Below are 17,792 nucleotides of genomic sequence, written 5' to 3' on the forward strand. Positions count from 1 at the left end.
GGGAGTTTCTTCATATCATCATTCTCTTATGAGATCCTGCGGTTAGAGAGGAAAAGAGGCCAGTTCACTTTGATCTTGTTTTTCAACAACCACATAATGTTGGGATCGTAGTCATCAATTCTTCCATAGTTATGTTGTTTGCTCATGATGATCTTGACAACAACCCAATGTAACAACCTATTAGCACATTTAAATTGGTGAGGGCTAAATTTTGAAAAGCTCAATTCTCCAAACCCGGTTTTCGACACACTTTTCACAAAGTCTATTTTGTTGTAGTTAGCGAAAATGTCCTTAACTTCAATGTCAACACCATTACAATCTAGTTGAACAAGAGAATCCCATTTCTCCAGATTGAGTGATACCCGAACATTTTTGAAAGCAAATTCAAAACTAACACCATCTTGTCTTTGTGCATTGCAATAAAATGTCTTAATTTGGGATTCATCATATCCTTTCTTTAATTCAACAAATGAACCCAAATTTTGAAATCTAAGTAACTCATGAAAATCAAAACCCATACATTCTATATCCCATAATGAGCAATAAAATTGAGGAGAAACATCTTTCTTAGACTGAAATTTTTCAATATACCTGTCATAATCTTCATCAAGTAGCAAATCTTGAACCAAAACCCCAACTTGTTGAGTTGAAGGAGGAGGAGCACTACCTTTTCCTCTTTTTGAATTAGTAACCCCTCTTGTTGTTATATCTTTTCTTGGACCCATGGAGAAGAGTTAATGGTAGCTATGTTGAATTTGAGGAGGATTGGTGATTGTTTGTGAGAGGGGAAGAGGTTAAGGTTAGAGATTTTTGTGAGTTTAGGAGAGTGGGGAGTAGAATGGCAGGAGTAAGAAGAAGGTGAAAGTTAAAGAGTGTGAAATGAACCAGATGCTGTAGTAACAACGTTTTATATGAACTTGAATCGATTCACTGGTTTTAATAAATCGATTCAGTGTGAATCGATTCAATTTTATGAAAATAATGAATGAATCAATTCAATATGAAAAATTTCATGAATGCAAATATGTAATCAAATTGATAGAGATGTGATAGAAATGTCATCAAAGAGTATCCAAACAAGAGCAAGTAGACAATCACAATTGACATACAGGCAAGCATGCAAGACAAATATACAAGATAGAATATAGCACACAAGGATGAAACGATGAACATAACACTTAAATCATAAAGGCTATGCAAACAATTTAAAAGGAATATTAAAACAAAAAGAGAGAGGTAAAAGAGATATTTTCAAGGAAAGATCAAGCCACATTTCAAACTTCCTAGAAAATTTTACCTATTATCAAAGTAAACTTACTCCCTTGCTAGAGTGCTTCAATGAGAGTGATGAAAGAGAGGTCACTCGTGATCAACCAACATGATAAGACAAATGGAGAGGTTAAGTATTTAAAGTCCTCCAATACGTCTTCATCACACTTTTGCTCATGATGTCCTTGAGAATTAAGGAGCTTATTGTGGAGCATCATCCTTGACATGCTTCAATCATCATCAAACCTAGACATACTAGAACAAAACAAACCTTTTCCCAAACTTTTGGGAGTAAGTGGAAAAACAAGGAATACCAATGTTGAATTGTTAGTTATAAGATGCATTTAAGAGTGTGAAAGTGGAAAAGAGAACACATCTTAATTTTAGTGTCTTGGACAACCTAGAGGGACAAAGATCCTTCAAAGTTGCAAGACACAATTACAAAAATTAATTTGGATTCCTTTGGCTTCCAACACAAGTTGGAGCCTTGGGATGGATTTCACAACAAGTTACTTTAGGAACCCACATCATTATCCCTTTAGGAACTTCTACCCTCCTAATATGGCAATGAGGTGTGGTGTGGCCACTTATACCACAATAATGGCACCTAATTGTAGGAACATGATCTTTGCTATGAAACTTGTTTTTCCTCACATAAGAGTATATAGTGTAAGCTCTTTTAAAAGGAGTTCTTTCATCTTTAGAATTCATAACAAAAGTCATGGTTCCCTTAGAGACACGTTCTAGCTTATTGTTTAGAAAATTTATTTCTTCATGAAGACTAGGACAAATCTCACAACTAGCAAAGTCCATCCAATTATGATACTTGGGTGACTTTGTTTTAGGTGACCCAAGCAATGTAGGCCCTTCTTCCTCTTGAGTTTCGATTAGCTCCGGATCTTCCCCTTTCTTTAGCAAGTTCCGGACATTCATTCTTGTAGTGTCCCACTTTGCTGCAACTATAGTAACTAACCACTTTCTCATCACTATCTGATTCACTTCCTTTCATTGAGGCCTTTCTAAAGTTCACTAGATTCTTGTCATTGTGCTTTAACCCATTTCTTTTATAACGATTGTACCGCCTTACAAACATGCTCATTTCCTCTTCATTTAAGCCTTCATCATCGGATTCTTCATTATTTTGAGTCGAAGAGGTAGAGACGGACGAGATAGTGTTCAAGGAAATGGACTTCCTTTCCTTCTTCTTAGAGTCTTCTTCACTTGACTTGAAACGATTGATCTCATGCTCATGTTCCTTTAGTTTGCCAAATAGTGTGATCATACTACGAGCATTGAGATTTTGTGATTCCTTGATATAGGTCACCTTTGGTTGCCACTCCCTTGTCATACATCTCAATATCTTATTATTGCAATCTTGGTTTGAAATTGTTTTACCAAGGTTTTGCAACTTGTTTCCAATATGAGTGAATCTCATTTGCATGGATGAGATAAATTCACAGTCATTCATGCAAAAAAGCTCATATTGTTGCACAAGGGTATTAATTTTTTATTGTTTAACTTCATCGGTTCCTTCATGAAGGGTTTCCAATGCATCCCACATATCTTTGGAAGTCTTACACTGAGATACAGAATGATACTCGTTTACTCCAAGAGAGGAGATGAGGATATTTTGTGCCTTCAAATCGTATTGGACTTTCTTTTTGTCATCATCAGTCCAATCGGCTTTAGGCTTATCTAGGACTACACCATTGTCACCATCGGCTGCAATTTGTGGTTGAAACCGACCATTGACAACGGCATCCCACACATCCATATCCACTGATTGGATGTGAACACTCATGCATTCTTTCCAATAGTCGTAATTTTCTCCATCGAAAATAGGTGGTCTATTATACGCCCCCTTGGGCTCCTTACTAGCCATATGGATCAACTCTTCCAGCAGTTAGTTGTAAGAAGAGATCAAGCTCTATGATACCACTTGTTGGTCTATATGGCTAGATGGTTACCAAGCTAGAGGGGGTGAATAGCGCTTTTGAAAAACTTTTATGGAGATTTGATAAAAACCAGTTTTAATGAAATTGACTATTTGAAAGTTTCTTGAACAATCACAAACAATGAATTAACAAATATCAAATATATGTGGAATAAGATTTTATCTTAGAATTGAGAGATTCACGATACAAATCTTTTGACATAATCAATTATTAATAATCCTTAAACAAGATACAAACCAATATACAATTTCAAACCAAACCTATATGACAATAAACCTAATTACCAATTGAAAACACAAAACACATGAATTTGAGTAATTGAACTGGTATTGCAATTAATTGATCCAAGTGAAATTGTTTTAACCTAAATCAAATGGATTTAGATTAATCTTTTGAGAAAACACTACTTTGAACGAAGCTAGTAATTCGCTAATCAATTATTCAAATAATCAAGTGTTATAATGAAAGTAAAGAGAGAGAGAGAGAGAGAGAGAGAGAGAGAGAGAGAGAACACCGAGGTTTATAGTAATTCACCCTTGTTCGTCCTCGCTAAGGGCTATGTTTACTCTACTTGATGAAGTACACCTTCACCAAGGTCATCCACTATGTATGAAAAGTTGATTACAATGTTTACAAGAGTTCCTTCAAATTAAAGCCCTAATTCTTCAACTCCTATGTAAAACAAAGCTCCCCCAAGCTTCAAGTACCCCTTGAATTTGGTGCTCCTTGAATCTTAGGATCCTTGAATTACCCGCGCAGTCCTTCAATCTCTTCACTCGAGTCTTCAATGCTACGTCCGATAAAAGAACCCCCTTCGATATCAAGATCGGTTAGAAAGACACTCAAGTCCTTTGGAGGTGGAATGAGATTATTCACTTCCTTTGAAGCCTTGATTAAGCCCAATCAGTCTTCTTGAGAGAACCAACTTACAATCCCTACTAACACCCTAGAGAATCTACACACTCAAAGACAAAGTGATTCTAAGAAAAAGTGTTTAATCTTGAAGAATGTATGAGCAATGAGTTTTTGAGACATATAGAGAATAGATGCAAATGATTCAATACTTTTGGTGTTATGAGGAGGAGACTATTTATAAGAAGAGAAGACAAGACTAAATTTTCGCACAAAAACATTAGATTGAATCGATTCACTTAACGTTTGAATCGATTCAGACATAAAAAGATTACATCCAGATGAAGCAGAATTTATGAAGATTGATGCAAGTCAAACCATGTTGAAACGATTGAAGTTGCCCAGATGAATGATTGAATCAATTCAAGGTAAATATGAATCGATTCAGAGAGAGTCAGAGAGTTTGATGATACGACTCATGAAGGAATGATATGATTCAAACTTGAATCGATTCATATTTACAATGAATCGATTCACTTAAGTTCAGAAACTTTTATGAGTCGATTCAACCATAAACTGAGTCGATTCATGCAGACACAAGGCACAAATGAAACAGACACATGATATTCACTAGGGTTCTTTAACATAGTTTAATCAAAAATGAAAAAGTTAAACATGATCTAATCTTAAGGAAAATAAAAGATATGAATAAAACAAATATCATCTTAAACTATAGTTAGAGGCTTCAGGGGGAATACAAACCCATGTGTTATTTTGTGAATGATGGCTCTGGAAATAATCAGAAAGCCATATTTGAATAGCCTGATGATTCGATAAAGAATCATCTCAAACCTTTGTTCATACAAGCCAAAGTGGATGAGGTTAGTATTAACAAAGTGTTGGTCGACAGTGGTGTTGCTGTCAATCTAATGTCTCAATCCTTACTCAAAAGGATTGGCAAGACCGACAAAGATTTGAAGCCTCATAATGTGATTCTGTCGAATTATGAAGGAAAGGATGGAGATTCTCTTGGTGCTCTCCAAGTAAGTCTAACAATGGGAACTGTGGTTAGACGAACTTTATTCATTGTGGTCCCATTGAAAGTTAACTTCACCAAAGAATCTCGATCTGGAGAGATGATGGTATGGTCGAAAACATTGAGGCTGGCCAAAGCTATTTTCTTGCTAATGTAAATCAAATCACAAGGAAGATCTTTGACAAGAACATTGCAAATATTGCTCCATGTTAATCCGCAAAAATTGATGATGCCAATCAAGCATATGCAAGTTCTGTGAGACTCCATCCAACTCATGGCTTCATGTGGAAAAGGTAGACGTTCGACACATGATCTAACATGGAGGATATGGATTCCCTAACATAGGGAAATGATGAAGATGAGCATCAAGTCCAAGCAGGATGCTTAGAACTAAATCACGGTTGTGTAGCCGAAGTCCTAAACCAAACAGGCCTTGAACGGCTAGTACCTATTAAAAGATGGTTAAGAGACCATTGATGAAGATATCATTGAAACACTTAAGTTCATGCTTAAGGAATTTTGGTCAATTGACCATGAATTCGATTGTATCTTTGAATAAGGAAATTGTATGATTCCTTTGGCTAAAATTAAATGGTGAAATTTGGCATTAGTTGACTTAGAGATTCAAAGTTTGGATAAGAAACCATAAGCAGTGGGTAGAGCAATACAAAAGTTAGCCGAACTACTACAGAATTGGATATTGTTATGCATAACAACACCAAAGCAAAAGTAAAATGGCATAACATGTTCTTTTTGAAATTGCTCAACAGACCAAAGCATGGAATGTCGAGGCACACCAAAACGAAGTGTCGCAATCCTAATGGAACCTTGAATTCTCAATAAAACGAAAATGAACGAGGAACCAAGTGATCTCAAGATCAAGGCGACAGAAAAGACAGATGTCAGACATTCTGTATTCTTCATCAGGTCCGGGAAGCAGCCAAACAAGCCTCGACTTAGTTTTGCTGTCTTCACAACTTCCACCAGATTCACAGGTACGTCGATATACTAACCCTCGAGGGAAGAAAGCTGAATTAGGATGGACTCCAAGGTTCATGAGGGATCTCCTACAGCGAGCCAGTTGCCAATCGACGAAGAGGTCGATGAATACCGGAAAACACTACCAATGGAGAATCCACCTTCGGCTAGTACATCTAGTATTATCAGAAAGTACTTAGCCCCAATCGAGCCATGGTGGGCTGCTTCACCCAAAATCCATTTGACTTCTTCCACATTTGGATCTGGCGTTTGGAAGAGTTGAGTAGCAAAATCAACACAGAATGTTGAGTGCCCGCTGGCTGAAAGGCGCTGCATGAAAGCAATTTTTTCAGGGCAGGGTTTAGGGTCAAAGAGATAGAACAAATAATTCCTGGGTAAAGTTCTAAGGACCTCGGGATGCACGAGAAACCTCCAATAGTGAAGAGAGATGGACCTGAATCTGAAAAGGTTTCTAATACCGGTCTTACCGACCCTAATGGCAATAAGAAGCAGAAGATGGTCTGGTAAATTGTCCATTTGATCCCTCAAACAAAGGTCACAGGCGAAGATGAAATGAGACCTCAGTGGACTATTTGAAGGATGTAAAGACAAGCACAGTGGCTTCTAGAGATCTGGAAATAGGAATCTCAATGGAAGAAATTCCATGATTACGAGAGAAAGAAAGAAAGTGGAAATTAAATATGCCATTGATCTCAATCGACTCAGTTAAAAGTTTCCACGTAGGTGGTTTGGTGGACATGGTCGATAGTTGACACCTGGTACGTGTTTTACCAAGGTACCCCACTAACTTTTCAACTGCCAAAGACGGTCCACCAAGGTGATAGGAGGGCGTCGATCGCAAAGAAGGAAAGCACGATCAGTAAAAGGAAAAGTACTTTCAAAAATGCCAACGTTCTCCTCATTGATGAGATTTTTATCGTCAAAAATGGCATTTTTGGGGGCATTTGTTAGCCTTCAAATTTCACAGGCTCATTTAATATGGTCGACATTTGTTTGACCTTTTACTTTGCAGGAATCGAAGAGCTTGCTCATTTCAATTGAAGGATCTCAACGAAGCTTTAAGCCTAAGGCGCATAAACAGGATCTCGACAAAGCAAGGTTGAAAAGGCAATTTCGCTTCGAAGACAAGCAAAAGGGTGGGAAGCACGATTTCAAGCAAGGAAGCGGTTTCCTTTTAGTGGAGAACGTGGGACAAGTGATTGTTCAAGATGGAGGAAGTGCTGACCATGGGCTTAGTGGTTCACCACCTAGGTTTTTAGTATAAATATTAGTTTCCAAACCGAAAAGTGGGTCGCAAATCATATACAGAATTCTACAACACTCAAACTACCGGCGTCTAGGGAAACGAGTTATACAGAATGTATGTAAACTGATTTGTAGACCACCCCTTTTATTTTAATGCATTGCATTTTAACTTTTTTCCTTGAGTTTATGTGCGTAAACTTACTTTTATCATTTATCTTGCTTTATTTTAAGCTTTTTATCACATTCTCAAACTTGTCGAGAGACAGTGCCTTTTGATATCAAACTCGACCTTCTCTCTAAGCAACCTGAGTGCACTTCGTGGCCTTTTTTACAAACTCTTTTTCGATACAAAAACCTTTGCACAACGGTCTTGAGATTTCTAGTTCGGTCTCGCTTGTAATAATCAGAACTAGCCCCCGTTTGCCAAAATCACAGGCAAACAACTTGATGATCGAAATGTAAATGTACATAACATTTTGAGGGAACAACTGTATGGTATGCCAACTTCAATGGTGGCAAATGTACACAATAGTGCTTCCATTTTTTAAGATCAAGCAAATCCGTTCACTATGTACAACGTACATAGTCCCTCAAGTTCTAGTATTTTTGGTCGGAATACTCTACCACCATTGACAACAGATTTGATGAATGTGTTGAGACAACAAATGGACGAGAGTAACCACGAAATGGTTAATTTGTTAACACTACAAATTGGTACAATTTTTAATCCTTTGATAAGGGAGACAAACCGAAGTTACCAAGATTTAACTACACAAATGGGGAGAATAGCAGATTTATTTGCACCACACAACCGGTTTACCAACCGGTTATACAAATACAAAATTAATAACCGTTGCGGTTAGTTGAACCAATGGTTCAGAGGCAACAACCTGTGCCTCAGCCCCAACCAGTTGAACCAGTAATACAAGGTCAACCTGAAGTGATCTTCGTAGATAGAAATGATAATGCCGATGAACTTGTTAGGAATGTCTAACAACAAAACATATGAGTTCATAACAATATAGTCAATTTGGTCGAGAATATAATGGTTCAAAATGGTTTAAATATTGGCATGCATAGGCCAAACTTTGTTTCTCCTCTGTCAAAATTGGTGTTACAATCAAAACATCCTAGGGGTTATAAAATTCCTAAGTTAACTAAATTTGCAGGGCATACCAGTGAGTCCACTATCGAACATATCGCAAGATATTTGACGGAGGCAGGAGACCTAGCAAATGTTGAGAATTTGAGGTTGAAATTCTTCCCCAATTCTCTAACAAATAATGCCTTCACATGGCTTACTACTCTTGCAGCGCATTCGATCCAACGTTGGACTGAATTGGAACGGTTATTCCATGAGCAATTCTACATGGCCCACTAAAAGAATTGGCGAGTGTCAAGAGGAGTTCCACTGAATCCATTGATGAATATCTCAATAGGTTTAGATTGTTAAAGGCAAGATGTTTCACTCAAGTGTCTGAACACGATTTAGTCGAAATGGCCGCTGGTGGCCTAGATTATTCCATTCGGAAGAAATTAGACACTCAACACTTGAGAGATATGGCCCAATTAGCCAATAGAGTTTGACATGTCGAAAGACTAAAGGCTGAAAAAGCCAGAACTCAGAAACATTTCAGGAAAGAAAAGGTTGCTTATATTGCATTAGACTAAAGCAACCAAGAATTCGACATAGCTTTTGGCGATGTCGAAATAGAGGAGGTCGATATTGCTGAGTCAAAACTAGGGCCCCCTTATACGTGTAAATCGTTAAGGCCCTCCGATGGGAATAATCATGTAGAAACGAGCAATGAAAGATATGTTCACAAGACATATACGTTCGACGTAACCAAATGCGAAGATATTTATGATCTTTTAGTTGCTGATGGTCAAGTGGTAGCACCTAAGGATGTAAAAATCCCACCACTAGAACAACGTCAGAAAAGAGGTTTTTGTAAATATCATAACTTCTTGGGACATAACACCTCTCGATGTTTCCTTTTCAGAGATTTGGTTCAGAAGGGTCTAAGTGAAGGCAGATTGAAGTTTGGAAACAAGCTAAAGCCTCAAATGCAAGTAGACTCTGATCCTTTGAAGGAGGCGAGCATGATGTGCACTGACATTGTAGGTTTCAATATGGTTAAAGCAATTATTGATGCTGTCGAAGCAGAAGTAGAAGCGGAAGCTGATGTTGTAGAATGTCAAATGGTGGACATCACTAAAGATGCAGAACACATCGAAGAGATTTCTCCGGAACCTTAGTTCGATCAGAAGTTAAAAACGACATATCCTATAACTGAAGAAGAATTGATTGATTTCCTCAATCGATGCAAGCTGAAGAATTCTGAGGTAATGCTCTGCCCCAGATGTAGTGATGTGTTTGACAAAGAAGCAACTAAAGGCCTCAAAGGTTCTATCCCAAAACCTAAGAAAAGAGGGAAGTGGTCTGGTGATCGTAGACCTAAGTTTTCCTTTACAAAGAGTTATATTCCTTTCATCAATAACTCTTTGACCACCAATTATGTCAATCAAAGTGGTCAAGGAAAAGCTTTAGCCCTTTTGCACCCAACTAAAAATGGGTTCAGTCGACCTATAAGAATGTTGAACATGGGAAGAATAATGTGGTGAAAAGAAACACCAGTGTTGTGAATAACAACAAAAATGGTACTGCATTTGAGTCGAAGAAGTTTACTTATAGCAACAACTACAAGGGAATGAATCCCATGACAAGAACTCGATGGAGAAGGTACCAGAGGTCTAAGAAAGGCATTGCGACAAACCTTGAAAACCAAACTCTTGACACAGAGCCCAGTTTGGAAAATGTGGATTCCCTAGCCTTAAGGAATGACAAAAATTATCATCACATCTAAGCAATATGCTTCGAACTAGATCATAGTTGTTTAACCGGAGTGTGAGATCAAGAAGGCCTTAGTGGCTGGTGTGTAGTAAGAGATGGTTAAGAGACCATTAATGAAGACACTATCGAAACACTTAAGCTCAGGGTTAAGAAAATTTTGGTCAATTGGCCATAAATTTGATCGTATATTTGATAAGGAATTGATGTGATTCCTTAGTCGAAAATCAAATAGTGAAAGTTGGCATTAATTTCTTTAAAGATTCAAGGTTTTAAGTAAGAAAACCATAAGCAGTGGGTGAAAACCAAATTGGACATAATTCTTGTTTAGAATCAACCATGTTGATAGTTTGTCAATAGAAAAACTCGGGGGCAAATAATTATGTTGATTGAGGTTTTTACATACGAACTTTGGTTTATTTACAAATGCTTATTCTGGTTGAAAATAGTTCTTGTCTTTAAAGATTTAGAATATTTACCATTTTATAAATTGTCAAAGGAATTGTAACCAAAAAAAAATGTCAAAGGAATTGACTTCTTTGATAAATATGTCGAAAGAAAGGCATGTATTAAGAATATGAGCCTAATTATGTGAAATAAGAGCATAAAACATAAACTTTCGACATAGGGAAAACACTCAGCTTTGAGATTAAACAGAAAAAAATACTAAGAACATTGCCGAACTATTACAAAGAAATTGGACTTTGTTATGTCTCAATACAATGCACAACAACACCAATTGAAATCAAAGGTTGCAAACGGAAACCTAGAAAAGCTAAATGACCTAACAGTCGACTCAGATACGAAGGTTAGCTTTCAGCTTCTCATAAAGGGATTCGCAAATCTCCAGTTTTAAATCCACAAACTCTTCTTCCAGGACTAAAGATTCTATAAGCTTCGCAAGTGTGACAATCCTCTCATGGTGCTCAATAGCTTCAGAAGCCTTCGACCGGATCATACCACCTTTTTCATGAGGTTGTAGGTTGAAAGACAGAGCTTCAAGTTTGGTGGTAATATACTCGTCAAAGTGATGCTGGCGGAGCCCCCTTCTCTCTTTGAGTTCCTTAGCAAGGTGTTGCCTATCAAAGAGTTGTTGAGAAATTTGTTACAGAAGAGGAGCAAATTCAACTAGAAAAGCAAGAAGTGAAGCATTGGCAGCAGATTCTAGAGAGTTGAGTAGGGTTTTGACCAGGATAATTAAAGATGAGGAATGTTGTGTGTCTTCCTGCAACACTTGAAATAGATCAACATCCAAAATCTTATCTTTAAGTTGTTTGAGGAGATTATCCTGAGCGCTATGAAAATAGTTAGGGTTAAATGCCTTAGGGTAGCCCAAAGAAGGAAGAGAAGTGGGGGTTTGGGTCATTGTGATAATCCTTAATGCGGTAATAGGATCCTCAGTTTTCCATTGAGAATATGTTTTGTCACTCAGGAGATCGCAATATTTTGAAGCACAGTCCATGGTTGGAAAAAGTTTAACGTTTTATAATGGAGAATGAAGGAGTACGATGGAAACTTCCTATTTTTTAACGTTTGAAATAGCGACACGCGTCCATGATGAAAGAAGTGGAAGAGTGGAATGCTAAAGAATTTTCATCGGCTTCTTGTTGGCCTCCTCGAAATCCGGTGTGCTCCTTCAGGCGTGGGGCCTTAAGGCGGTGTAAGTTGTGCAACGTGTCATCGTGCGATTGGTTTTCTAACCGGTCCAAAACAGCTAAGAAACTCAAAGCTAATAAAAATTGGATAAGGCAACAAAAATGATCAATCATTACAAATCAAATATGAAGTGGTCATTTTCAAAGAATAACTTGAAGGTATCATCAATGATGGAAACTACAAATCTAATATGAAGGAGTAAATGTCAAAAATTAATTCGGTAATATCAATGGTAGAAACTAGAAAGCTAATTTAACAAGAATGTGTAAGTACACTTAATCTGCTCTAAGAGTGAACTCTCTCTGAAGAGCCATGAGATTAGCAACAAAGTCATCAAAGTCTGGTAATTTAGGATGAACATGCTTTGGCCGTGGAGAAGGACATGACAATATCCTTAACAAATTGTCGTTGTAATTTCCCATCAACTTTGAAGGTGGTGTTGTCAAGGCTCTTGAATAAGGAGTTGTTGTTAAGCAATCACAAGTGTTTGGATTGAAAGCATTGGTGGAAGAAGAGCTTCCTAGGTACTCAAACATTTCTATTTCATTGTATACAGAACAGTAACATGGGCTATCCAAATTGCAGCTGCAATCACTCATGTTAAAGTCCAAACTATTTCTTTCACATGAATCTGAGTAGGAATGTTGCTTTAGTCTTTTCTTTGGATAACTTGATTGTGGACTTGGTGTTTGATAATGTAAAGTGTATCCAATCTCAACAATGCCTTGTCTTTCAAGCAAGGGTGATCTTCTTCTTAATCTTTTCTTCGATGCACGTTTTCGTGATGTGTAGGTCCTTATGCTCGAGTCACTACTTGATTCATCCCGATCCATATCACTTTCACTTGAATTGAATAATACTAGCCTTTGGTCCTCACTGCAACCATCTTTTGATGAAAAATACTCACATTCATCAATATCTTCTAGTTCCTCCACTCTCTCTTGTTGGATAGGCGACACGGATGTTGAGGAATTACATAAACTGGATTCTGGTGGAGAAAATGCATCACTTGGTGTGGTGAAGGATAAAGGTGTAACATCTGTTTCTATCTCTTGATCAAATTTTGATGGAGAGTGTATTTTAGATCCTTTTGTATGAATTATTTGGGAATCACGTACAATTAATTGATTCCCTTTATATTCTTTCACCTGCACAAAAATATTTAACACAATAATTTGGTAGTAAGTATTAACTAACAAGATTAAAAACAGTATGTATGTATATTATCACATTGATATTAAAACAGACCTTAGTTCGAAGGGAAGATTCCATTGCTATTTCATCAACTACTCTGTACTTCAAGTCATCCGGCACAGACTTCACTGAGAGCATCTCCTTTAACTGTCATGATTTCAAAACTTAATGAATAAACATACATGCGTTACAAACAAGTGGAATTGCATCAACTTAGTTAAAATTTAGGCTTAAATGCATTTGTGACCCCTTAACTTTTAAAAAGTTGCGATTATGGCCCCCTAACAAAAAAAAAATAACAATTTTACCCCTTAATTTTACAAAATGTTGCAAAGCTGCTGAGAAAACGCCACGTGTTTCAAAACAGGGGGCCTAAATCGCAACTTTTTTTAAAGATAAAGGGACAAAAGATCTTATTTCCCTAAAGATAGAGGGCTAAAAGAGCATATTTCCCTTAAGTTAGAGGGTCAAAATAGCATATTTCCATGAAGATAGAGGGCAAAATTATTTTTTTTTATTAGGGGTCTAAAATCGTAACGTTTTGAAATATAAGGGAAGAAAACTGCATTTAAACCTAAAATTTAAACTTTGAATATCACTTGCAAGTTTATTTTACATTTACAATAATCTAAAGTTTAATAGTTAATAAAGATAATTTTATAAAACTGTAACACTCTTTTATATATATTTATTAGTTCAAAAAATTAGAATCCATTGTACTCAACTTTTCTGTGCTTACATAGATTATACACTTTGATGTATTGGTTCAATGTTAGACGTTATAAGTTTTTAACATAGTTGAAGTTCTTGTTTAAAAAGAAAAAATAAATTACCTTTGTGTTAACTAGGTTCCCAGGTAATAGGTCCAAAGCTGCAGTTGCAAAATCTTGACCATAACGTTGAGCAAAGAGCTTTCTAATGGGATAGAGCTCAGGAAAATCCCCAAATCTTGCAGAAGCAAATATAATACTAGATACTGCTTCGTTTATATCAGTTGGGCAGTCCCTGGCATAAAATTATTAATTTTTTGTTATGATAAAAGGTTGGTGTGACGATTACATTTTAATTTATGAAGGTAGATAAGAAATAATACATACTTGTGCTTTCTGATATATGAGAGTTGGTGAAGGATAAATTCAAAGAAGTGATCTAACATTTCATATGCAGCAACTAGACTTTCATCTTGAATTAGCAGCTCAACCTGAAATTTTCAAAGAGTTCCAACTTGAAATTTCTCAAGAATTTTTTTTTTTTTTTGGATGAGCAAATTTCTGAAGATTTAAACATGGATGCTAAATAATGTGACCAAAATACTAGTATTTAAATAAACTTTTTAAATTAAGTTAAATTTTAAATAAATTTTATAATATTTAGTTAATTTAGAGACATAAGAAACATGTTACTAAATTTGTGACAACTTTATTTATTTAAAAAAAAAAATCAAAATGTATATATTGCGTATATTTTAAAAAATAAAAAAAACATGCAACCAAGCTATTTAAACACCAATTGTATGAATGTAAAGGATAATGATAAATAAAAGAAGGTGAAGAATATAAAATATATATACATACCCTATTGATAGCAACTTCTTCATAGCCATTGAGGATTAACTCAGCCAAATCATTACGCAAATGCAATGCTATAGTTTTCCTCTTGTTCTTCAAATGTATGAGCCTGCATCTTGCTGTTTTTATTGCTTTCTTGCTGCAATTCATATAATATATTGAATTTAAAACAAAAATATATAACATAATAAGTTAAACAATCTCAACTAAGTTTGCATAGCACTTTTACCACTTTGAAGATTTTGTCCACCCAAAGAAGATGCCAAACATGTTAATATGAGAGTAACAATGCAAAAGGAGAAGAGTGAGTGAAAGGTGAATGAAGAAGAAATATATAAAACGAACGTGACAGTTGAGAACAAGATTGTTCGTGGGTTGTGGCTTCAAATGGAAATAGAGCAACCAACGAGAAAGAGAATAAACTGCAACACTCCACTCTCTTACTCAAACGGTTTTGTTAGACATAGTGGTTGGTTGGTTTGCAATTCTCCAACATATATACGCAGATTTATTTTTTTTGAAGGAATATATACGGAGATTATTAGCTATAAAAAATACAACATATCTTCGGAGATAAATCTGCATTGGCATTGCTCTTTTTTAATATTTAAATTTAGATCCTCTCAAATCAAAAAGATTTATACTTTTTATATGTTCAGCTTTAGATCCTCTCCAAAAAAAAAAAAGAAGAAGATTTATAGTTTAATTATATTTAGCTTTAGATCCTCTCCAAAAAAAAAAGATTTATAATTTTATTATATTTAGATTTTGATCCTCTCAAAAAAATATTTAGATTATTCTGTTAAAAAAATAATTGTCAAATAATGATGCTTTCAATATATATATATATATATGCGGGCTGCTAACTTACTCTCACTAATAACATGAAGGAGTAAGTTAGCAAGCCTACTCCCACTTGCTTTTGACCAAAAACTCCCCATTTTGACCGTTTGTGAAAATTCTAAAATCAACCATGGAGGTCTTAGATATGCTCGTTAGATTTCCTAGGAGCTATTACATGCTTCGATTCGATAAGGCTAGGCCACTTTATGTCTTTTTTAGTGAAAGAAAAAGGGTCAAAAACGAGTAAAATCCGTAAATTAACAAGGAAATTAACTTAACCCCCATTTTGGCCATTTTTGAAAATTCTAATATAAATCATGGAAGTCGTAGATATGCTTGTTAGATCTACTAGGAACTATTACATGGTTCGATTCGAGAAGGCTAGGCCACTTGATGCCCTTCTTAGTCAAAGAAAAAGGATCAAAATCGAGTAAAATCCGTAAATTAACAAGGAAATTCACTTTACCACCATTTTAGCCGTTTTTCAAATTTCTAAAATCAACCATGGAAATCGTAGATATGCTCGTTAGATTTCCTAGGAACTATTACATGCTTCGATTCGATAAGGCTAGGCCACTTTATGCTCTTTTTAGTGAAAGAAAAAGGGTCAAAAACAAGTAAAATCCGTAAATTAACAAGGAAATTCACTTTACAACCATTTTGGCCGTTTTTCAAATTTCTAAAATCAACCATGGAAGTCGTAGATATGCTCGTTAGATTTCCTAAAAACTATTACATGCTTCGGTTCAATAAGGCTAGGCCACTTTATGCCCTTTTTAGTGAAAGAAAAAGGGTCAAAAACAAGTAAAATCCGTAAATTAACAAGGAAATTCACTTTACAACCATTTTGGCCGTTTTTCAAATTTCTAAAATCAACCATGGAAGTCGTAGATATGCTCGTTAGATTTCCTAGGAACTATTACATGATTCGATTCGATAAGGCTAGGCTACTTTATGCCCTTTTTAGTGAAAGAAAAAGGGTCAAAAACAAGTAAAATCCGTAAATTAACAAGGAAATTCACTTTACAACCATTTTGGCCGTTTTTCAAATTTCTAAAATCAACCATGGAAGTCGTAGATATGCTCGTTAGATTTCCTAAAAACTATTACATGCTTCGGTTCAATAAGGCTAGGCCACTTTATGCCCTTTTTAGTGAAAGAAAAAGGGTCAAAAACGAGTAAAATCCGTAAATTAACAAGGAAATTCACTTTACCCCCATTTTGGCCGTTTTTCAAATTTCTAAAATCAACCATGGAAGTCGTAGATATGCTCGTTAGATTTCCTAGGAACTATTACATGCTTCGATTCGATAAGGCTAGGCCACTTTATGCCCTTTTTAGTGAAAGAAAAAGGGTCAAAAACAAGTAAAATCCGTAAATTAACAAGGAAATTCACTTTACCACCATTTTGGCCGTTTTTCAAATTTCTAAAATCAACCATGGTTAGTCGTAGATATGCTCGTTAGATTTCCTAGGAACTATTACATGCTTCGATTCGATAAGGCTAGGCCACTTTATGCCCTTTTTAGTGAAAGAAAAAGGGTCAAAAACAAGTAAAATCCGTAAATTAACAAGGAAATTCACTTTACCACCATTTTGGCCGTTTTTGAAATTTCTAAAATCAACCATGGAAGTCCTAGATATGCTCGTTAGATTTCCTAGGAACTATTACATGCTTCGATTCGATAAGGCTAGGCCACTTTATGCCATTTTTAGTGAAAGAAAAAGGGTCAAAAACAAGTAAAATCCGTAAATTAACAAGGAAATTCACTTTACCACCATTTTAGCCTTTTTTCAAATTTCTAAAATCAACCATGGAAGTCGTAGATATGCTCGTTAGATGTCCTAGGAACTATTACATGCTTCGATTCGATAAGGCTAGGCCACTTTATGCCCTTTTTAGTGAAAGAAAAAGGGTCAAAAACAAGTAAAATCAGTAAATTAACAAGGAAATTCACATTACCACCATTTTGGCCGTTTTTCAAATTTCTAAAATCAACCATGGAAGTCGTAGATATGCTCGTTAGATTTCCTAGGAACTATTACATGCTTCGATTCGATAAGGCTAGGCCACTTTATGCCCTTTTTAGTGAAAGAAAAAGGGTCAAAAACAAGTAAAATCCGTAAATTAACAAGGAAATTCACTTTACCACCATTTTGGCCGTTTTTCAAATTTCTAAAATCAACCATGGAAGTCGTAGATATGCTCGTTAGATTTCCTAAAAACTATTACATGTTTCGGTTCAATAAGGCTAGGCCACTTTATGCCCTTTTTAGTGAAAGAAAAAGGGTCAAAAACGAGTAAAATCCGTAAATTAACAAGG

At 35.8% G+C, this 17,792-nt stretch overlaps 1 protein-coding gene across 1 annotated transcript; it reads right to left on the reverse strand.

Moving 5' to 3' along the window:
• Positions 1 to 11,951: 11,951 nt before the first annotated feature.
• LOC146929406 (uncharacterized) lies at positions 11,952 to 14,775 on the reverse strand. Its single transcript, XM_085708230.1, has 5 exons — positions 14,632 to 14,775; positions 14,155 to 14,258; positions 13,891 to 14,062; positions 13,112 to 13,204; positions 11,952 to 13,011 (listed from the first exon to the last, which is right to left on the reverse strand). Exons 1-5 carry the CDS (start codon positions 14,773 to 14,775, stop codon positions 12,139 to 12,141), a joined length of 1,386 nt encoding a protein of 461 aa, XP_085564356.1. The 3' UTR covers positions 11,952 to 12,138.
• Positions 14,776 to 17,792: the final 3,017 nt, after the last annotated feature.

This window comes from Medicago sativa, chromosome 4, assembly GCF_051527215.1.
Source record: "Medicago sativa cultivar Bolivia chromosome 4, Bolivia_mono, whole genome shotgun sequence".
Classification (NCBI taxonomy): domain Eukaryota; kingdom Viridiplantae; phylum Streptophyta; class Magnoliopsida; order Fabales; family Fabaceae; genus Medicago; species Medicago sativa.

Bases quoted from the DNA above. Each gene is read 5' to 3' on its own strand.
- LOC146929406 (XM_085708230.1), bottom strand. From the start codon at position 14,775: ATGAATTGCAGCAAGAAAGCAATAAAAACAGCAAGATGCAGGCTCATA. The intron at 14,259-14,631 runs GTATGTATATAT...TGAAAATTTCAG, and splicing joins AAGAAGTTGCTATCAATAGG to GTTGAGCTGCTAATTCAAGA. The intron at 13,205-13,890 runs GTAATTTATTTT...AAATCATGACAG, and splicing joins GGAACCTAGTTAACACAAAG to TTAAAGGAGATGCTCTCAGT.